A 23,156-nucleotide genomic window follows, 5' to 3' on the forward strand; every position below is an offset into this window, starting at 1 on the left:
TCGAATACAATTACACTAATACAATTTATTTGGCATGCTACCAATGAAGAATTGCCCAAAACAATATTGCCCTTTTCTGAATCCTTCTTTTTTATGCCGATCTTAGATTTTGTTTTAGTTTTTTGTTGTTTAGTATTTTTTTAGGGTTGGAGTTTTGGGTTTGGAGTTTGTGTTTCGGGTTTGTGGATTGTGGTTTAGGACTTTGGCTTACCTGAATTTATTAATTGCTTGATCACCTAATTCATAAAATTTTATTTCTTCACTAAATACGTCTAAAGGGACATTGACCGGTCTCCGTAGTCGGCCACCTGTGGATGGTAGTACCAGTATAATGTCAGAAATGATGAGTGAGTGTGGGGCAGGGATTGTGTAAGGTTCGGGTTTGTGTTCGGATTTGGGTACGGTAAGAGAGACAGACAGCCCAAGAGTTAGATAAATATAAAGATGGGGAAAGAGAAAGAAACAGATTGATAGATAGATAGATAGATAGATAGATAGAGAGAGATTAGCAGAATGTTTCATAGGAGGCATAGACAGGGAGAGGCAGGAAAATGGATCGAATGCTTACCACTCTGATAATAGTATAAAATCGCATCGAAGCTCGGTCGACTACGGTCAAAAAAATATTCATTTCTAAGCGGGTCAAAGTACCGTAATCTCCGAGCCGGATCCCCGAGCAGCGTGTCCGGGAATTGGTTAAGCGTACGTAGTTGTGTCTCAAACCTCAGCCCGCTTACCTATAAATATTGTGGCGAGTGTGTTGGGGTGGGTGGATGAATGAAAGAGGAACAGGAAAAAGGGTTAATCGATTTTCGAATGAGCTTTGAGATGCAGTACATATGTACATATTTATGTATGTATGTATTCCCCTTTGGGGCATCGTATTCCCGTACTCACATTTATAACGACTCTCTCGCAGAAATCATGATCGTGAGGAATGGGTTCAAAGTGTTGCGGTCCGCCACCAAAGCCATGACCAGCCCCCCCTTCTTCGTCTTGACTGCTCAATTTGGGCAAAGACCTGAAAAAAATATATAAAAAAAAGACGATGCACGATTATAAATATTGAAAGGGGGTAAAAGGTGGGTAATGGGTAATGGGGAGTGGGGGGACATTCCGCATTCATTTTAACTGTAAATCGCAGCTCCATTATTCAACCGATTCGATCTTAAAGCTCTCCAGTGGCCTGGTCTTTAATTACTTTCGGACTCGAATCAATTTCCAGATGCCTTTCGCTCCGATTGAATATTCAATGGCGCTAAATAATGGATGGCCTGCGAGGCGGTTCGGGGAATTTGCTTTGTCGTTTTTGTTTTCGTTTTCGTTTTGGTTTTCTCCTTCTCGATTTCAATTGCAATTGCAATTGCCGTATGCCCCACTAACGATATTTGGCCAAGAGCCCAGCCACAGCCACAGTCACAGCCACAGCCACAGCACGGGTCAGGTCGGGTCGGGCCAAGAGGTGGTTAAGCTTCATATTCTCAAATTAAATTCACTGCACTCCGCACTCAAAGCACCACGATCCCAACCCGAACCTAGCCAACGAAGTCCATGTCCGTGTCCATGTCTGTGTCCATATCCGTGTCCATATCCAGGCCCAGAGATAGTGATGGGCCCTGGCAATATACTTATGTTTACACATGTAATTGGAATTGTATTACAATCCCATATAAAAACGAGCAGTTCCGCCCACAGCTGGCAGTATGCCCATACACTCGTGTTTCGTGTTCCTCCTCTCCTCTCCTGTCTGCCTGCACCCTGCACCCTGCCACTCGACAACCAGCACCATGCACCCAGCACCCACTATCTCTACTTGTGCTTTATCGCTGATGTTGCTGACAATGTGCAATTGTTGCTGCGGTTGCTGCTGGCAATTTTCCGAGGCCCAGAAGCGGACCCTTAGCCAGACCCAGGCACAGGCAGTGGCACAGGCACAGGCACAGGCACGAGTATAGCACGGATTGCCTGTGTTGCCTGTACTACGAGTATTTGGCGCCGTGCCGTGGCATTTAATTAAGCGTGTAAGTGCACGACAGGCAGCCGCTTCACCCACTCTTTGGCCAGCCATGGGTTAAGCCATATGGACAGGAGGAGGCACAGAAGAGAGATGGGAATGGGGTATGGGGTATGGGTTATGGCTAGAGGAAGCAATTGATAAAATTCATTCTCGTACAAATTGTTTGTCAAAATATAATTTGCTTCCTCTCTTTCTCTATTTTCTTGCTTCTTTGCGATGGGAGACATGCACAGTCGAAACTGTTTTGGCAAATGTTCGGCAAAAAGAGTTGTTAAGTGCAGCGAATACATAAAAATGGTCGGAATGGGTCTACTAATATATTCATACACAGATGCATAAATGCTGACCATAAGGATATCCATCGAAATCGAAAGTGGATTTCCCTTTGCTATGTCCGTCGTAAATACTGAGGTATGTGTAGGTGTACATACTCGCAGGTGTCAGCATAATCCTTTGAACGATATATAGCTGAGGCATTCATGATTTATGTACATATTGAGGGGCGGGTTCCCACATGCTCCAATGGCAATTAAACGAAACATTGCGATGCATTGGGCTGGGGCTGGCCACAGACAGAGAGAGAGAGAGAAAGAGAGAAAGAGAGGGAAACAGCGACAAAGAGAGATAGAGAGAGAGAGAGAGAGAGAAAACTAGACAGTGAAAGAGAGAGATAGAGAGAAAGTGGAAAAGGCCGGCATCAGGTAAAGTCGGTCAGAGTTCGTTCTTTGCGAATGTCAACAAACAATTTGGCCAAGGTGTATATTACTGTGCTTATAGTACGTGTGTGTGTGTGTGTGTTTGTGGGTGTATGGCCATATGCAAAACCATGTTGTGTATCTATGTACGTTAGTATGTATGTAAGTGTCAGTCAGCACTTTATTGATCATTTTTTTACTCTCTTTTGCTGTTGCTCCTTCACTTTCCTTCCCTACCCTTCTCGTCCTTGCCTGCTACTGTATCGCTATCTTCATCTCTCTCTCTTTGCCACCCACGTTTTCTCTTTATATAGGTCAGCGGCACTTTGGCTATAGCTGATGCCTGCCCTGCCCTGCCTGATGCGGCTGTGACGTCATTGTCGCCTCCTTTCTAGATGCCGCCGCCAGTCGATGCGATGCGATGCGATGAGTCGCTGGTGCAGCGACCTATTTACAACACACTGCAGTACATAACATACAGGCATACATACATAGGTACATGGTCTGTGCATCTGTGTGTGTGTGGTGTGTGTGTGTCGACTTCCGCATTCGGTGTGGCAGGTGCCGCTGTGGATGTTGCATAAGCCGAAAGCACAAAACGGAAAACAGAAAGCAGAAAGCTGCCACGGCAACGGAGTGGCAATCGGAGCGACTGAAGTTCAATGCAATGGCAAAGCCCAAAATCAAAGCGTAAATCTTGCTCTCAGATCTGGGTCCTAGGGTGCACTCTCTCTGTGTGTCTGTCTTGTGTGTCTTTTTCTGTCTTCTCTGGCTGTGTGTGTGTGTGTGTGGATGCCGGTCAAGGCAGCAACAGAAAGCATGCCTCATGCCTTCTCACCAACTCAGAATGACTATTTTTAGCAGCATCATCGTCATAGCCATCATCTGCTGAATTGTATGAATTAATGGAGAAAGGAATTTACGGCACACACACACACACAACACAAAACACACATTGGAGGGACACAAAGGAAGTGGAGAGAGAGAGAGAGAGAGAGAGCCTTGAACTGATGAACACTCACTCAGTCACTCAGTCACCCCTCATCGACTGCCGCCTGCTTATGCAAGCTGGCATATGCCTATGCCCATTCCTATGATGCATGCTCGTATATACAACTGTGGCATCTTCAAGTTAATCAACAAACCCAGTCAGCAGCTGACGAGGATGATGATAGTAGCTGTTAGCTGGTAGCAGGAGGAGCAGCAGAAATCCACTTAGCTGAATTGGATGAGAAGCGCATAGAGAGGCGCATAGAGGAGCACACAACACACTATTGAGTGCTTCAAATTCAAGATACCCCTAATATTTATGTGCATTCAAATAGGCAGATCATACAACAACAACTTTATTCCTAAATGGCAGTACGAGTTTGTATGCCTAAAGGTCTGCTGCAAGGCACCCATCCATGCCACCCAGCACATTCCAGCGAGTACAGTTGCATTTTGTTAGATTCCAGCAACGGATGTGTGGATACGTGGATACATGTGTGTGTGTGTGTGTGTGTGTGTGTGTGTGTGAGTGGTAGGAATCCGATTAATCGTACTGGCAGGAAACTCAAACAGGCGCAAGGTGAGAGCGAAACTCAATTCGCGCTGACGTCACAAACGGCATTCGAATGGCAGAAGTTGTAAATGCGAGTATGAATGAATGAATGAATGAATCGAAAGTGGGGCTATGTACCACTGTACCACTCCCCACTCAGCCCTTTGGGGACTTGCATTTCACACGTTCCGCGCAGCTGAAACGGATTCCTCGACTCTGATTCGGTGTCGGATACGGTGCAATCAATCGTCAGACGCGGATCGGGAATGGGCAATGGGAAATGGGAAAAAGGCAAAAGGGAAGAAGGGAAAAGGCTCTGATGGCATCAGGGCCTCACGGCCAGAGCAGCGGAGTCGAGTTATGCAAATCCTTGGCCTGGGCACCAAGTCGGACCCAGAAGCAGAGTGCCAGAGTCAGACAGAGCCAGAGCCGTGACGGGACGGGACACCAGGCAGCAGGCAGCAGGGAGCAGCAGGCACCTGGCCACGGACGGACTGCCCCGCCTGACCTTGGCCAGTTGCGTGCACAATTTGTGTGGGTTTTCGCTTTGTTTTATTTTTTGTTTTCCGTGTTTGTGCCTTACATTTTTATTTTTTTTTTATTTTTTCGTTTTCATTCTTGCTTGATGCTTTCTGTTTTGGGTGTTTTTTAATTTTTATTTTTGGCAACCATTTCTCGGGCTCTTTGCACACAACCCATGCAACCCATGGATGGAGAACGTTGCTGCTGCCCCCAGCCCCCCGTTTGGTGGCTCTGTTTGCAGTGGCGTTGTTGCACCGTGTGTGGCCAGGCGTGAGGCATGATGACTGGGAAAAGGTGGCAAAGGAGCAGTGAAGTGCAGGTTGAGCACCAAAGGACTGACGGACTGGGACTGAAGGGCTGTGCAGGACCGAGTGAATGATTGTGTGCACGTCAGGCATTTTAAACATGTTCCGCTATTTGAAACTTTGCGTCGTTTATTATCCGAAAAGGAAGAGAAAACGAACAGGCTAAAGCCATATTCAATACAGCATGAAAGCAGGCGAAAGGCGAAAGCAGGCGAATGCAGAAGAGTTGCCGCGAAGACTGGGCGAATGGGCCCAAACTTACTAAACGCGCAATTCAAAGGAACTTCGCCAAAGATGAAACTTTCCCAAGTGCGCCAAACGAAGAGGGACAGAGCAATGGAGGGGCATGGGGGGCAATGAGACCGCCCCTCAAGTGCTGTTCCTTGATCGATAGCTGTGGAGAAGCGACAGAGAACAGCAGGGCAATCAAATCCATCAACGTCTGCTTGTAAAGATCGATAATTGGCTGTACTATCGAGAGTCAGTTCAAGCATTGCTAATGGTGCTATGACATTTGACTTTGCTGCGTCGAGAGAGAGAGAGAGAGAGAGACAAAATGCAAATTTAATGCTCGTAGCCGTCTCTAAATATGTCTAGTGGTTCTCAGTCGAACAACTGACACACTACTTGACACAAAATAGTGTTTTCCAGCTCACACACAGCCACCAAGCCACAACGCTGCTCCACAGCACAGCTGGAAACTGGAAATTGGAGAGCTAACTGGGCGCATATATGTCTCTCGCTCTGACTGCAGGCATTTCCCATAGGGCTTAACAGTTTACCAAGCGATCCTTGAATCCGTTTAAATGGTCTCAATGCATTCCCGCACATCGCCAAAGCCAATACGTTGTGCCCCGCACACCCTCGCCCCTCTCACATGACGGTAGTGAAATTCCGCTTTCCTTGTCACATCGTTCAATTGTAACAACAATCGACTTCCATCGAATCAGCCATTTCAGCAGCCTTTTCCTGGAAAGAAAACTGCTCGGAAACTGTAGCCGCCATCGGTTTGGCACCCATCAAATGCACACAATATGTGTGTGTGTGGGGTGGGGTGGGGGGAATGGAATCGATAGTCACACTCTAATCCCGTCGCAAGCCCCACTTTCATTGTCATGCAGCACCACTCTGACCAGTACCAGTACCAGTAACAAAAATAGACTTTTATTTTGGAGCAATCCAATCTACACTCTCTACACCTTCATACCCAATCCCCATAGCAAAGTGAGCTCGAATCGATTGCTACGCTTGGTCACAATCAAAGTAATCTCCATTCAATTTGTAAAGTTCCCAAAAAAAACCCTTTAATGTCGATTCCTGTCCCAATACCTATCCATCTTCCATCTATCCCTTCTTCTTCTTTGTGTGGTTTTAATTTTAATGCACTGCAAACCTAAGGTGCCTGGGGATGGGCGCAGTAAGGGAGGGTGGGGGGCGGATTAAGCATGTAAACACAAAATGAAGGAGGAAAAGTCAAGCGAGTGAAAGCGACACAAAAGCGTGCAGAGAGCAGACAGCAAACGAGACACACAATGGCCGACCCATAAGCCAAATGCATATGTGTATGTGTGTTTGTGTGTTTGTGTGTGTGTGTGTGTGTGTGCTCATTGTGTGCTTGCTGTTCGCTGTCCATTGTTCATGGCTTTGTTGCCTGACGTTGACGTCGCTTGTCGCCTTGTCGCTGCCAGCAGTTCCAGGCTGTGGCTGTGGCAGTGGCACTGGCACTGGCAGCAGCAGCACCAGCAGCCAGCAGCCAGCAGGCGGGGATCAAGAGTCAAGAACAATGACAGCAAATAGCAAGCGGCAGGCAGCAAGCAGAAAACAGCAAACAGCAAACAGCAAACACTGTCCAGAAGTCAAGTTGCAATTGTTTGGTCGAGAGTAAAATGGCAAAGTGAAAGTGTAAGCCTCGTCAATCAACAACAGTAGCAGAAGCAGCAGCAGCAGCTGGCTGGGGCAGAGCTACTATAAGGATAAGGATAAGGACAAGGGCAAAGGATTCAGCGTCAGCGATTAACTCGGCCATCAATTGAAACCCATCAATGCTGCGCAGCGGGAGCTGCATGCGATTGGTGCCACAAAAGAACAGAAAAATACTCGTAACAGAAGGGAAGGAAATATAAAAGTAGGTAAAGGAAAACGAAAGGAAGGGGAAAGTAAAAATGTTAGCAGGCCATTCTTAAGCAGCTACCTCACTTCATTGTGTGCCGCTCCATCCCCAACCGCATCCCAATCCCCAACCCCATCAGGCAGGCAGGCAGGCAACGTTATCAATGTCAAACTCATGTCAATTCACTGAGACGATTACAGGATATCATCAAAGGATATTGTTATGTCTCAATCGGGGGGAAACTCTGTGTCGGTGGCCGTGTCGGTGTCGGGGTCGTTGTTGCTTGTGGGTGCTGTTGGGGGGGGAGTGTGTGCTGGTGTGGCGGCATGTTAATGATATTGATGCGGTGGAACTTCTGTTTGCTGCCACTGCCACTGACGCTGCTGTCTCTGTCTCTGTTGCTGTTTTTTTGGAAGCTGTCAATGTCACATTGCGCATACGCCGCATTGCCCTCCTTTGGCTTCCTCTCTGTAGATGTGTGTGTGTGTGTGTGAGAGTATCTGGGTGTGTGTTGTGTGTGTGTGCATCTGCATTGAGCGATGTAGCAGCATTCGTGTCATCAGCTTCATCATTATTATCTGATGAGAACAAAACGCCCAAGCAGAACAGGCAATGAAAAGTGCGCGAAATAAGCAGTACTGCAGGGTGCATTGGGTCACTTTACTCCATGCCGCACTCCCTTGCCGCATCCGTGGCGCACGGATGATGGTTCCTCCCCTCCCTGGAGGCAGCAGAGTGCCCAGAAGTGTTCAACGATGCTCGAAGGCTTTAAATCGTTTGCAAAGCAGCACAGCACAGCAGAAGGCATTTTAAAGTTCAACAATAGCTCTAAAAAGTTACTTAAAAGGCTACAAATATTTTCACAGATTTTAGGAGAGTTTTCAAGGGGATTTGCGCAGAATTTGCACAGGATTTGCACAGGACTGATGTGATTTATATACCTATTATATTCGAGAATTTTTTTGTTTTAAGCATATTACCTATCGCGCAGAAGAGGGGGCGAGGCGGTGGATAGATTTTCACCGCTCAACGGTTGCTCCTGGCGCGGTCGTAGAACGGGTGTTAGGCCCCATCTCTCGATGAAATCGATGCGGGAAATGGTTGAGGACGAGCAAGTTGTGCGAATTTCTAACTGCGCCAATGCTCAGCGCAGGCGCAGGCGCAACCCCAGTCCCGATCTCCACGGGTCTCCGGCAATCGTTGGTCTCCAATCTCCACTGCTCCGCGGCGTGGCGAACTTCCTGCTGCCTCACTCCGGCGGCAATCGTCCGATCTTTTCACGTTCAGCTCCACTTTCTGGTGTGTGTTTTGGCCCCCTTCTCTGACCTGGCTCTCCTTGTTCTCGTTTTCTTTGGCTGCCTTCCTCTGTGATTGCTTATCCCGCTGCTCCTGGCCAGTCTGCTGTTCTCCCTGCTTCATGGAGTATCAATGGTCATTGATCCCGCCGCTGTTCCCCTTCCTTTGGATTTACTTGTCTCAGTTTTGGCCTTGGGTTCGTCTAGCATTTGGCACTCTTTGGTTCTGTTGCATTTCTTGTGTACAAATCAAATGTAAAGTGAAGAAGAAGCCCTTTGATCATTTTGTTTGTTGTTTTTTTTTTTTTTGGTAAGATTTCGTTGAGTTTCCGTTTCCTTTTAAGTTAGTTAAGTTTTAGTTACAGGTTTTGGTTTAGTTGAGTTTTCTTTTGTGTTTAGTTTCGGCGAAGACTAGATTTGCATTTTGATAGTTCCGTTTTTTGTTTGTTTGTTCTTTACATTTTGTTGCTGATTTTGTAGAGGGGGCTGGTTGTTGGGTTGGTTCATTTCTCAGAGCTTTCCGGCTGCGAGTGTTTTTTTTTTTGTATTTTATTTGCGGTTAGGCCATTTTAGGTCAGGCATTTTCCGCTCGGCTGTTCTCGGCATTGCTTTTGCGGTTTCAGTACGTTGTTTGTTGTTTGATGTTTGTTGGTGTCGCGGGGTCAGCATCAATTTTTGTTTTGTTTGTTTGTTTGCATTTGTCACATGGTTTACCGTTTGTCTACTACGTAGTTATATATAGGTAGGTATGTATATTTTATCTATTTTAATTAGTTTTTGTTGTGTTTTTGGTTTTTGATTTAGTTTTTGATATGATTCGATTTCATTTGCTGTACAATCTGCCCCAATGGATTTTTTGATTAGTTTTTTCACGCCCAAAACACTTTGCACAACACTTTTTTTTTATTGGGTTGCAAACCGGAAACAGCAAGTGAAAATGCTAATTTCCGCTCGCTTTTAGGCGCAGTCCTCACACACACACAGGCACACAAACACATACGCACACACACATAGATGTGTTGTTTTCAATGTTATTGTAAAAATAGGCCGAACGATTTTTTTTGTTTTGTTTTTCGGGAGAGCCAAAAGAAAGCCGAAACCGAAACAGAAACAGAAGCTGGCAATGAGTGAACAGAGAGCAGAGAGTCGAGAGTGACAGAGAGAGAGGGAGACAGGGAGGTGGCAAATAGAAGAAAGTGTGTGCCAGAAAGAGAGTGAGATAGAGCGAGGAGGCTATGTGCCTTGAATGTCCTTTACCTATTGATTTTCAGACCCGCACCGACACCTCCGTCTCGATTTTCACTTGTTTTTACATATGTTTATTTCTCTCTTTTGTCCTTCTTTATACTCCACACTCCACACTCCACACTCCTTCCTCTTTACTCTTCTCCATCTCCCTCTTTTTTGTGTGTGGGGGGGGGACACTTTTGGTTCACTCTTTCACTCTGTTTGCAATTGAAACTATTGGCACTGATTGAGTTGGTTTTTTGTTTTTGGCGCGACTTTTCTTTGTGTGTTTTTAGTTGGGGAAGAACAACCTTGAACCTTTCGGGTAGATTGGGGGCCCCAGGAGCAAGCGAATGTGGGCTGAGCTGCCGCACAGGTAAGCACATACGCACGCAAATTAAACACACACACACACACACAAACAAAGAGAGAGAGAGAGAGAGTGGTGGAAAGAGAGGGATTTATCCTGGTGCCTGCCTGCCTGCCTGCCTGCCTATGAGTAGGCGTGGGCCCACAGCTAGCTGCTGCTGCTGCTGCCTTAATTTTTCCACTTATTTTTGCACATTATTTCTAAATTTGTAGAAGTTTCCTCTCTCTCACACACACACACACAGATTGGTGGTCCTTTAGGTCCTTCAGGACATCATCAAATTGCACTCAACTTTCACTTCGCGACACACGACAAAACGACAAAAAAAAACACCAAAAAAAAAACCCCCCCCGACTAGATGTGTGTTATTCGGCCAATACTTTTTGGGAGTTGAACTCGAACGCATACAACCCAAAAATATGCCAAAAAGAAGGCAAAAAGAATGCACAAGAGGAGGTAGGCTGTAGGCTGTAGTCTGTAGGCTGGAGGACGGTAGATGAGCGTAGAATAAGTGGCAGGTGAGCGGAGGTAGCAGTAGTAGAAGAGGAAGAAGAAGCTGCTGCTCTGGCTGCAGGAGGTTCTCCTGGAGGTTTGATTTGTATTTTCATATTTGGTATTTTCGTACGTGCTTCTGCGAGTACGAGGAGCATTGCTTGGGAGGGGGGGAGCCTTCCAGTGCGGGTGTGGAGGCGGGTGCCCGTAGTGCCCACCGAACAAATATTCGCCCCCTGGAAGAAGCGCGCAAAACGTGGAGACGCACCGAGAACCAAGCGAAACGAACGAAACGAATCGAAACGATGGCAACTGAAATTGAACGCAGTGAAACGAGACGAAAATGGATAGCGCGAGTGGACTGAACCGAAATGGAACGAACCGAACAACAACAAAGCACGAAAGGACGAAAGGCGACAAATGCTGCTGGGCCATAAGTGGCAGGCGAGAAATTGAAGCGTGTAAGCGCTTAACTGGCGCTGTAATGACACAAACACACACACACACAGAGAGAGAAGTAAACCCTCCCTCTAAATAAAAAGGTAGTAAGTATATGTGTGTGTGTGTGTATAACAAAAAACACAGCAGCACGAGAGCAAAAGTTCCTTTCGTGAGTCATGGATAGAAACGAACGAGCAACCAAGAGACAGAGAGAGTGAGACACGAACGAAACGAAACACGATGAAAACGAAACGAAACGTATGTTGTGTGTGTGTGTGTGTGTGTGAGCGAGAGCAGGTTTTTTTTTAGCTGGGTAGGGTGTTGGGTGGGCGGCCATGCACAATGGGAAACTTGTTGGCGGATTTATGCAACACACACACACGGGGCATGAAGAGAGTAAAACGAGACGAGAGTACGAGTACGAATATGAATACGAGCAGGAATACGAGTATGAAACGAAACGAAACGAAACACGAAAGGACACAGAACACAACGCACATGGCCCGTTTTGTGCGTGCCTGCGTGCGTGTCCTGCGTTCATTTACCGTTATGCCGTCCCATTCTTTCTCTCTGTCTCTCTCTCTGTGTCCCTCGCTTGTTGGCGTTTTCTACTTTGTTCGCTGCTTCGTGTGGCTGTCGCCTAGTCAAAGCTTTTCTCTCTCTGTGAATGTCCTTCTGCCATTATCTTTGCAGTTATTATCAGACACCTCTTACCTATACATCACCCAAAAACCCTGCTCCTTCTCCTCCGCTCTCTTTGTATTCCCCAATTTCCACTATTCGATTGCCTCTCTCCCTGTCTGCCTCTCTCCCACTCTTTCTCTCTCTCTTGCAGACAGGAGTGTTAAGCAGCTGTCAAGTTTGCTTTTATTTTGTCTCAATTTTCTTCGCTTTTTTTTTTTGTTTGCTTTTTATACCCGCACTCGAAGAGTTAAGGGGTAGATTAGATTTCTGGTAAAATTGGATGTGTGCAACGCAGAGAAAGAAACATTTCCAAACACATAAATTGTATATATTCTTGATCAGCATCAATAGCCGAGTTGATATAGCCATGCAGGTCTGTCTGTCCGTTGAATCTACACTGCAGATGTATAAAGATGTATAATATACATTGTAGGTGTAGATTTAATATTTAAAAATTCCACGTTAACACGTTTACTGATTGACCACGGGTACAATAGTAGAGTCGCGGCCACAAAAGCGATTCACAACGTTCCTTCTCGTTTTTTGTTTTTTTTTTGGTTTTTTGTTTTTTGTTGCGTCTGCGTGTTTGGTGTTGTTGCAGTTGTATGTGTGGGTCCCCGAGGGCCGGCCGGGCCTGTCCTGAACTGTACTGTCCTGACTAGGGCGCGCAGGGCCGGGCCCCAGCGAGCCCAGGCTCCTCATTGCCTATGCACGCCCGATAGCTCCCCTGCCCCCGCCCCATTCAGCCAACATCCAACGTCAGCGTCATGAATTTCGTTTCCTTCTTGGGGTCTGATTCTGCTATTTTTTGTCGGTGTGCGCAGTAAATACTTCACCCTCACCCACACCCGCACCCGCACCAGCAACCTCACCCACCTACACCCCACATCCCACATTCCACACCAAAGAAAGAGATGGAGATGGAGATGAAGATGGGGAGAAAGAGACATCCACTCACGCCTCTGTGTCGCTTTTGTCTTGTCACGCATTTTATGGAAGCAGCCCCGCCATGAGAAGCCAACTCAACCGAACTGAGATGAACTGAAGCGAGCTCAACTGAACTCAACTGAATCTAACAGGGCTGAGAACTGGGCTGAGCACATGGCTGAGAACTGGGCTAAGAACTGCTGGGCTGAATATGGAGATAAAGATGCTGATGAACTACAGATAATGATGAGCCTAGAGACGAGCGCAACTTTCTTATAGGCGAATATCCAGAGCAGAACCTCAGCTCTTTCAAAAAGCAACTGAAACAGAATAGATCTAGGTTCAAACCTACAACTAAATTGAATAAAAATATATACTAAATGGGAAGCTGAAGATAAAAAAACGATCAGAAATTAAATTCGAATATTTAACTTCAAAAAAAGCCAGAAAATTTAGCAAAAAATGGTACCGAACCAAAGCTAAAGCTAAATCTCATCTCGAGTTGCATGTTTGCACAATGTCAGGCGTTTGCATGGAGGCGGCACGGAGATGATGATGATGGGGCCAGGCACAAAAGGGATGGCAGGGATGCCAGAGATAAAGATGAAGCGGGAACAAAAAGAACACAGGTCCACAGGCCGAAAAGAGTTTCCCTTGCAACTGCTATTTTTCACAGAAGCTAAGCTGAAAGCCAGCGCTAAAAGGAATTTGCAGTCACACAGAAGAGGGACGCAGACTTTAAGTTTCTTAAGAAATTAAAGCCAAGTACAGGAAGCTGCAGCACGGCACATGGCACATTGACAGCATAAGTATCCTTGACTCTGAGCAGTGGCAAATGTTTTACAACTGAGGGACTGAGAAGCTCCAAGGTTGAAGCATTCACATCGATTGAGAAATTCCCAGATGGAAGTCTGTTGCTGATGCAGAGATAATCAAAAAGAAAATTAATTAAAAAAAATAAATAAAAAATCAAGCAAGAAAGTAGAAACAAAAATCAATCAATAAAAACAACAACAACAAAGTCAACTCAAACGAAATCAAAGTCAAAGTCAAAATAAAAATAGAAATACATACAACTCCATGGCATCCATGGCGTCCATGGCATCCATGGCGGATGAGAATGTGACCTCGCTCTTTGATCGGTTTTCAATTAGTTATCCAAGGATTGGCATGTTATCCGGACTTGTCGCTGATTGATGCTAATTGATTGATGGTCAAACTGCATTATGCCATGTTCTACCCCTACTCGTGGCAACCCCTCCACCACCACCACCACCACCACCAACAACGCCACCCGCCACTCGTGCTCATCTGCCAACTGCCATGCCATGCCATACCGTTCCCTAGCACGATTCCCTTCATTTGAGCGATTTTTAATCAATTTTGATTAGCTTTCTATCCGTGCTTCCCTCCATCGCATCGCATCGCTCAAACTATCGATGTGTACTGTGCGGTGTGCTCGTTCCTGTGCTTTGTGCCTGTGTTGGTGCAACAGTTTGAAGCGCACACATCCGGCCGCTTGAGGCAATATCCAGCGGAAGGAAGCCATCTATCAACCGAGTGCTGGAGCGAGTGTGTTTTTGGCATACCCCGAAGGTCAGCCAGAGGGGCCCGGCCGGCCTGTCCCGGCAGGCCTGTCCCGGCAGCAGAAGCTGCTGACATGGTGACACGGAATTGAGCGCTTGCCAAGAGCGACTGCCAAATTGCAGCCGGGTGAAAAGCCTAGAGCGGCAGATGAACGGCGGACTCTACTCTACCTCTACCTCTACCTCTGCCTCTGATCTCTAATTGATTATGGGATGCTATCTGGTTGCTGCTAGGGGCGGGCGGTGGTGGGTGCTTGGCAGCTGCTGCCAAATTGCTGTTCAGATTGCAGGGCCAACAGGGCGTATGATTAGTGCATGCATTGCACATACGCAAATCCAGAGGGTACATTTCTCTGCCAGCTGGTTTTATAGTGCAGCATGAAGGTAACGCATACGCAGTGTATGCCTTGAACTTTTTGCATTTAACTTTGCCGGAATGGCTCATAAATACGCAGAGTTAATGGCAATTAATAACACGCATACGCAGCGTGGGGAAACTTGGCGATTCGAATAACATTAATCATACGCCCTGCTTAAGTCTACAATTGAATAATTGAACAGAAAATGCCCAGCTCCTAGAATAGAGGCATTCATATGTATATCATACATATCATATACATACATATGTACACACATATACAACATTCGCGCGTTGGGTTATTTCTTTGAAGGTTAAAAAACATTCCTAAGCAGTTCTTTTTTTTCCTAACCTTTAAAGAGATTTTCACAGAGTCCTGCCCCCATCCACATACCCATCCCCCCATCCCATGCCCATGCCCATGCCCATTCCTATCTGCATTCGTATTTTTTTCTTTCTTTTTTTTTTGTTGTTGTTGCTGGCTTTTGCTTTGTCGTGTGTGTCTGTGTCGGTGTCTGTGTGAGAAGATGAACACAAAGCACAGAGCAAGGAATGCTGTGTATGGAGAGTGGGGCAGGCCCACACACACACACACACACACACACACACACACACACACACACAAACACACATATACATATATATAAACAGACACAGGAGCACCAACAGCAGCAGCAGCAGCAGCAGCAAATTGCCTTTGGAACGTCCTTAAGAAGGATATACCTCAAAAATATTGCTTACAGCGGAATTGTTACTGCTGCTGCTGCTTGTGCCTCTGCCTCTGTTTCTGTCTCTACCACTGCCTCTGCCTCTGCTTCTTGCTCTTCAGGTATGCCTCTTCATGGCACTGTTAGGGAAGGAGATGCCTACTCAGCTGTTTGGCATCTTAATAACTTTCTCCCACCAACTTGTTCTCGCTCTGACTCTCTCCCACTCACCCCCAACTGCCAATGTCTCTCTGGCACTCTCTCTCTCTCTTGCTCCCCGTATGCGTGTGCATGTGTGCTCTGAATTGACAATATGTTATGATGGGAACTACACATAGCAGCACATCCCACTGCCAGTGCCAGTGCCAGCGCCACTGACAGTGCCACTGCCATATCCACTATCTGCTGCCAATAATGTCCCTCTGGTGGCGGCCACTTGTTTAGTTTCATTTCGTTATATATACAACTATATTATATGCTATCGTCTGTTGTTGTTTCTGCTGTTCGATTTATTGCTGAAATGTGTGGTATGTCACAGGAATCCGATGCATTCATCGCAGCATAGCCGCCTTGGCCGTGCACTGCACTGCAGACACAAGGCATCCCATCCACCTACATATATCAGATATTCTATTCTTGCTGCGTTTTATTCACAGATAAAGATACAGATAAAAAATACAAAATACTATGTACGGTACGAGTACCACGAGTACTATGAGTTCTATGAGTTCTATGAGTATTATGTAGGAATTTTTTGTTTCTTTTGAGTTTTTGATGATGTCTTTGATGTGTCAAGGTTAAGCGAACGCACATAAATACACGCACACACATACACACACACACTCATACACTCGGAGGGGGCCAGAGGCTTTTTATAAATGAATCTTTATCATTGGATTTATCTTTAGCTTTATCTGCATTTAGTTTTGTATTTTTACGAGAATGTTTTCGAACGCCAGGCACACTTTCCCTTTTCCCGTTTCCCTTTTGCCTTTCCCTTTCCCTTTAGCTTCGATTATTTTGACCGCCTTTCGTAGCACTCCGCTCCGCTCCACTCTCATCCTTCTCCTTCTACTTTTCACGCTTTTGCACTTATTTATAATTGGGAATTTCTTCGGGCTTGCCACTACTTGCAACTTTCTTCCCGCTTTCTTCTCTCATTTCAACACTCTCTTCGCGCTTTCTTCATTATTCGCCATTCGCCTTTTCTTCTTCACTTTCTTTTGCACTCACAACAACAAAAATTGAAGCAACAAAAAAAAAAGGTGCTCGATTCTTTTGCTCTCTTTTCGTGGCTTCCTTTATATCTTTCTTTCTTTCTTTCTTTCTTTCTTTCTTGTGTGTTTTTTTTTCTTTTACCGTAAGCCAGAACTCTGTTCGACTTTTATTCTTTCTCGCCTTTCGCGTTCCCGTTATTCGTCTTTCGCTGCTGCTTTTTGCTCGCTGCTGCTGCTGCTGCTCTGCTGTCCCGCGGCAGTATATGGAACGCCACACACACGACGAATTGGCAATGGAACGGCTAACTGCTAACGGTACACGGTACACGGTATACGGTATACAGTATACGGCACTCAACACTCAATCGGAGCTTCGTTTGTCGGCTGCTGGCTGCGTGAGACTGAAGCGTGCCGCCAACGGACCAACGGACCAACGGTCCAACGGACCAGCGACGCTTTCGTTCGTTTCATTTCCGTTCGTTTCGCGTTTCGTATTTCGTGTGCACAACACAACACACTCCCTCCCGCTCTCCCTTCCCCATCTACCCCATCTGCCTGGGCTTCTGTTTCTGCTTTTGGGTTTGCTCTTCTCTGCTGCGCTTTTGTTGATGCTGCGCGCCACGCGCTTTACAGCTGAGTACGGCGGCAGCTTCCACGGTGGCACGGTTGCCTGTCAGCTGGCAGGAGACAGACGCTTACGGGCATCCAGGCAGGGCCAGTGCCAGCGCCAGCGCCAAGTGCCATTCCAGGCTTCCACTGCGGGAGCTTCGTTCAGATTTTGTCAATGAATAAAGCTCTGCTCAGCTGTCAAAAGCTGCTGCTGCTGCTGCTACTGGTGGCAGGAGTGCGCGTGTGAGAATGGATATCATTCGATATAAAGCTAAGGACCAGCTCTCATTGCACTCATTCGATTATGCGTTCATTTTTTGTGTACTCATTTTCATTTTAGTATTTATTTTAAATATTTTTATCCGTTGCACCTTTAGGCAGTGGAATGGAATGGAATCAGAACGCTCTCGCCTGGCAACTGTGAGCACATCGAGCTTTCAATGATGCCCAAAAAGTCAGTCGGAAGCTGTGTGCAGCTTCCAGAGGAAAGCTGCCATCATGGACCAGCACCGCAAAGCTTCGCTTCAACTTTTCGGCCTGCCGGGATGCTGGGCGCGCACTCAAATCGGAAGCTGAGACATCCACAGGTTCATCCCACAATATCCACGAAACAGTTCAGCGCCCCCCGTGTGACTTGCGAAATCGTTCCGGGGGCGGGGGGTATGTGTGGTGTCCGTCCCCGTCCCCGTCCCTGTCACCGTCTGACTTTCAAGGCTGCAGGCACACACGCGCGCTCGTCTAATGCGATTAACCCGCCACATGCCACATGGCCACAAGCCAGCAGAACCCACAGATCCATATAGCCACTGGTCCATGCCACATGCCACATGCCGAATGTTACTGCATTGCAACTGCAACAACTGTCGCTGCTGCATGGACAAACAACTGAAATTGAGTTGATACGAGTGTATCCGTATACGTATCCGTATACGTACGTATTCCCTGCACTCGTGCCCAATCAATTAGTCAGGTCAGGCCAGCGTAAAAGGCCGTGGAAAGGCTCGCTGGATGCTGCATGCTGGATGCTGGATGCTGCATATTGGTTGTTGGTTGTCGGATGGCAACCAAATTAGGTTTGAACTTTACCAAGCAGCGAGAGAGAGAGAGAGAGGGAGAGCACTTTCAGGCCCCCGCTCGTGGGGAGCAGTGCAGTGAAGGATCCTGATTAAGGATTGAATTGATTGAGTGACACCGTTAAAGTTAAACCCAATATAGAACTCAAGGATCTTCATTGGGAAAGTCAACTTGACAATCACTTTGGGTTTAGGGACATCCAGGATATACAGACAGACAGACAGACAGACAGACAGACAGACACACAGACAGACAGATATATCGAGATTCATTGCTTGGGAGATTCCTTGAAGAGAAGTCACACCCTTTGGAAAAGTTTGCACTTATTGCAGTTGGAAAAGCGCTAGCAGAAAACAATTCAATTAGGGAGGGACTCAATTTAAATTTCAGGAATGAAAAAGATGTCAAGGAGACAGAGCGATAGAGAGACAGAGCGATAGTGAGGCAGAGAGACAGAGCGATAGAGCGATAGAGCGACAGAGCGGAAAATCTTCGTTGGACAATGTTGAGCTTGCAACGAACATTCTTGAGTCGTTGCTGGCTGCTGGTTCCTCCTTGAGGTGCAGGCACAAATTAAAATGAAATATTCTAACAGCTATTTGCTGTGCGCCCTCACCACCCCTTGAGCATCTTGAAGGATGCAGCAGGAGAGGAATGCAGGACATTCTTCTTCAATTAACAGAGAACATACTTTATAATGAATTCCTGCATTCTGTAACAAAAGCTATGCCCAAGGAAGGCTTCTTAATCAACAACAACAACAACAGCAGCAGCAGCAACAAAAAGAGAAGAAAGAAATTTGGCCTGCATTCTGTCGTGGATTGAAATGAGAAACTGACATTCCCCCTTAGAGGTCTGTCGGCAAATGAGTTTCAGACGTTGGCTTTAATATTTATGAGAATGAAAATGAGATTGATATATTTACGATGACAATTCGCTGGCATATCGGCGCCCGTACTGCTGCACTCGCTGGCCCGTTTCAATAAATAATTGCACCTCCCAGAGCATATCCGCATTTCATGGCTGCTTGCTTAATCGATTATGGCCCCGCTGAAAAGTATGCCTAAGGACACACACAAAATACGAGTATCTCTGTCTCTATCGCGCCTTATGCATATACATGTGTACATTGTACATATGTATGTATGTATGCATGTATGTGCCGCGTAGTAAATGGGGAGCTTGAATTGCGGTTGCGGCAAACTCGGATTCCATCAATTAGCCAGAGAGGCCAGAGAGGCCAGAGAGGCCTGCGAGGCCTGGCCGGAATTTATTTTTGGCAATGGCCAAAAAGGGGAACAGCACAATGACACAAAGGCCCAGTGACGCACACGCATAGCCGCAACACCAACAGCAATACAAGCGGAAAAGCAACAAAGCGGCAAAGCGGCAAAGCAGCAAGCAAGAGCAATGGAGCTGAGCCACCATTATCTATAGTCGGGGATGCACTTAACCGCAGTCCAATCTCAAACTCAAACTCAAACTAAAACTAAAGTCAAAGACTGTGCGGAACTCATGAAATTTTGAGTGTCTTGTTTTACATTTGTAACCCCATCGCCATTCCGGCGCCTCCCCTCTCCACTATTATATCTCTCTCTGTCACCCTCTCGCCATCTCTGACGTCGCAGCTTTCCCCTGCATTCGGCTGCTGCTGCATCCTGCTGCTTTTTTTCCTTCTCTTCTTATGTTCGTGCATTCGCTTGCTTGTTAAGCTGCCAAATTTATGGCAAACCATTCCCCCCAGATCAGCAAAGGCGGCGAAGAGAAAGTGCTGCAAGAGAGTGTGGCATAAAAAGGCGGGACACGGGGCAGGCGGCAATCGGCAGAGAATTTTGTGTCTGCTTAACGAGGATAACAATAAAGAACTCGACCAGGACTCGACTCGGGACGGGCTCTCGCCATATGCATTCGATGTCCCATCGAATTAACGTTCTCTGTGGGTTGCAGCTGGCATGCGTTGCACCTGAGTCTGAGTTCGAGTCTGAATCTGAAGCTTAATTTGATTTGAAATTCCCAAAGTATTAAATCCCACGCACAACAAAATACTCCATACATATGCGAAGAGCAAACCACGTTGTGTTGAGCTGTTGTACGTATATGGGATATACGAGAATGTTGTACAATTATTTCAATGAATGTTGGCCAAACATTTTAATTGGATATAAAAGGAAAACGAGGCAGCATGCGAGTGGCTGCATACATGTATGCACATAACTTACAAGTAGACAACAAATATTGAGGAGGGAGCGAAAATGCTGCTGGCTGCCCAATTCAATTAAAAGTACTCGCCAGCGAACAATGTATCGAAATGTGTTTGGATTGTGGTTTTGATTTGTGATTTGTGATTTGAGAAAGAATTAGCTACTACCCTGCTGTGTACTGAGACTCTGAGAACTGGGATCCTTTTGCGCAAGCTGAGATGATAGTTGTCAGATGGAGACATGAGACAGGAGACTGGAGACTGGAGACATGCATCTCTTCGCATATTCCGCTATTGGTGAAATGACAACGGACAGCAGCAACTCAACGACGATTCAACAAGAAAAGAAAAGAAAAAACAAAACAAACAAACAAAAAAAATGGATGGCCAATGGATGCAGCAGAGTGCCAGTGCCGAAAATGTTGCCCGCAGCTTTGGCCGACTTTCCGGCTGGCTCTGGGCCTTCTCCTGGTCCTAGGACCCTCTCAGGGAGGCCCCGCAGCAACTGCATAAAATATGCGACTAGTGAGGAGACAGTGAGTGAGTGAGAGGGAAAGAGTGAGTGAGAGAGAGAGAGAGAGAGAGAGAGAGAGTGAGGCATCGGAGCAGGGACACAAAATATACATATTTTTAAGCAAAGAGCCGCAGAAAAGAAAAATGAGGCAAATGCCGGATCCATCGAGATGGGGGCACCACCAAAAATTTGTGCAGCGCAGCAAAACAACGTGCAAAATTTATGGCAAGTTCTTTTTTTTGGACGAGGGAGTGGCTAGCGGGTAGCGGGTAGCGAGCTGCAGTGGCAGTGGCGCCACACAACGAAGGCCCAATGACCAGCAGCAGGCAGCAGGCAGCAGGCAGATACAGTTGGGGATTTGAATGTGGCTGAGAGTGCAGAGACGGGCGGTGTGGTGTGGTGGGGTGTTTTTTTTTCTTTCTGAGGATGGATGGCGGAGTCGGCTCATCGTATCGCCGTTCAAATTGCTTGTCACTTCCGGCCGCCACTCCTTCTCTCGCTCTATCTCCCTCTCTCTCTCCCTCTCTCTATCTCCGTTTCTGTCTCCAGCTCTCTCCATCCATCTTTTTCGCTGTTTTTTTTTTTTGTGTTTTTCGTTTCCACACATTCACTCGATGGTGCCCAGTAGAGTGCGAAATATGGCTGGCGCTTCAAAGTTGGCCTTCGATTTTTCATAACAATCGCATATTTATATTGGTAGCGTACGGCACTCTGCCACGCCCCCCACACTGCCACTCCTGTCTGCATCTGCCCGTCGCTCCACAAAACTTTCCCCACTTTCTCTCGATTATGCAAGCGGAAGTTTCTTTGCCAAGTTGCCGTTTGTGGCCTTTCCCTTTACACTCCCAAGGGAGACCCCCCCCCCCCCCACAAAAAAAAAGATAAGCAAAAAAACAAAAATTAGGAATAAAGGAGGAAAAGTTTTCTATAGCTGCTTTTGGTATTTGCATCGCTATTTTGTCGATAATTTATTGATGGGGCGCTTAAGCGGGTAATCGATAATTTTAATAACTGATTATGCAAATGGGATTTCTGGGCATAGATATTTATGGATTTATGGAGCGTAATGGGAGCTTTACGAGATTCAGCGAACAATAAATGGATTGCGTTCAGTGGGGCACAATTTCCCCATTTCCTTTCCCATTTCCCATCATCACAACAAAGAGGAATGGGCGAAGCTCAATTTGTTGATCATTTATCAATCGGTTGGATATACTTCAGGTAATTATTAGAATATCATTTATCGACACCTAAATGCGATTGATCATCATTGCGATGATTAATCGATTGTTTATCGATCACTTTTACTATCTAAGGAATTAGTTTGGAATAATTAATCGACATTTTCGGTTGAAGGAACGGAAGTTAAGGATCGATACCCTAATCAACTAAAGCTAAGGCCAAGCAAATACCTAAGTATATGTAGAGGAATACTCCACTCCTTCACCACATCTCCCTCTCTCTCCCTCTCTCTCTCTCTCTCTCTCCTCTCTCTCGTTTCCCTTTACCTTTCTCTGCTCTGCTCTTAGGGGCTGGTTGCAATGCGAATGCACGTGAGTGTCTGGCACGTAACCTGAATATGCAGGGACGCAGGTGGCGCAGGTTGACTGCAGATGCTTTACTGCTTGCCTCCTGGGGTTACCCCACACGTACCCGCACACCTCTCAGCTCTTGTTTTTAGCTCGATTTAAATGTGTGTCATGCTGTTAATTTGCAGCACGAACGCCAACGGCATCAGCCAAAGGACCATCTGACTCTGTCTGGTCTGGCCATGGTCTGGTCTGGTCTGGCCAGGCCTGGCCTGGTCTGGCACAGATGTGTGATGGAAAATGGAAAAATGGAAGAAGTATACAGTAGGAGATGCTGGCGACGCCTCGACTGGGTTGTGCGGCTCGTCGTCATCGTGTCTGCGGCTCTGAGACTCTTTGACAGCAACAGCAGCAGTAGAAGCAGCAGCAGCAGGCAGCCGTTTGATGCTCTTGGCAGGCAGTTGGCAGCTGCATCCATGGCGAACGGAAGGCGGCCAAAAGGCAGACGGGATACGCACAGGATCCGTAGCATTTGTCAACGTCATTAGTTGCACTCTGAGTGCTTGATTATATTGTAATGGAAATGGAAATGGATCCAAAAACCGGCTGAGTACTCCATCCCCTGCCATCCCCTGCCATCCCCTGCCATCTACCCATAATCAACATTAATCGGCTTAAGAGCGTGTCTGGCAATTACTCAACGAAGTCAAGGATTCCCCAATGATTTTTCCGCA

At 46.6% G+C, this 23,156-nt stretch overlaps 1 protein-coding gene across 8 annotated transcripts in view; it reads right to left on the reverse strand.

Annotated features, from left to right (window-relative positions):
• LOC111074807 (potassium voltage-gated channel protein Shaker) overlaps positions 1-23,156 on the reverse strand; it is a 114,605-nt gene that overhangs the window by 1,947 nt on the left and 89,502 nt on the right. For 7 of the 8 annotated variants that reach the window (XM_041591895.1, XM_041591900.1, XM_041591898.1 and 4 more), the window contains 3 exons: positions 898-1,021; positions 569-737; positions 212-308 (listed from right to left, as the gene is read on the reverse strand). In XM_041591895.1, the coding sequence (XP_041447829.1) occupies positions 212-308; positions 569-737; positions 898-1,021 (390 nt within the window). Of the gene's footprint in view, positions 1-211; positions 309-568; positions 738-897; positions 1,022-13,702; positions 13,753-23,156 lie in introns of those variants that run through there. The other variant, XM_041591899.1, reaches the window with a different exon arrangement.

This window comes from Drosophila obscura, unplaced genomic scaffold (genome assembly GCF_018151105.1).
Source record: "Drosophila obscura isolate BZ-5 IFL unplaced genomic scaffold, ASM1815110v1 contig_165, whole genome shotgun sequence".
NCBI classification, from domain to species: domain Eukaryota; kingdom Metazoa; phylum Arthropoda; class Insecta; order Diptera; family Drosophilidae; genus Drosophila; species Drosophila obscura.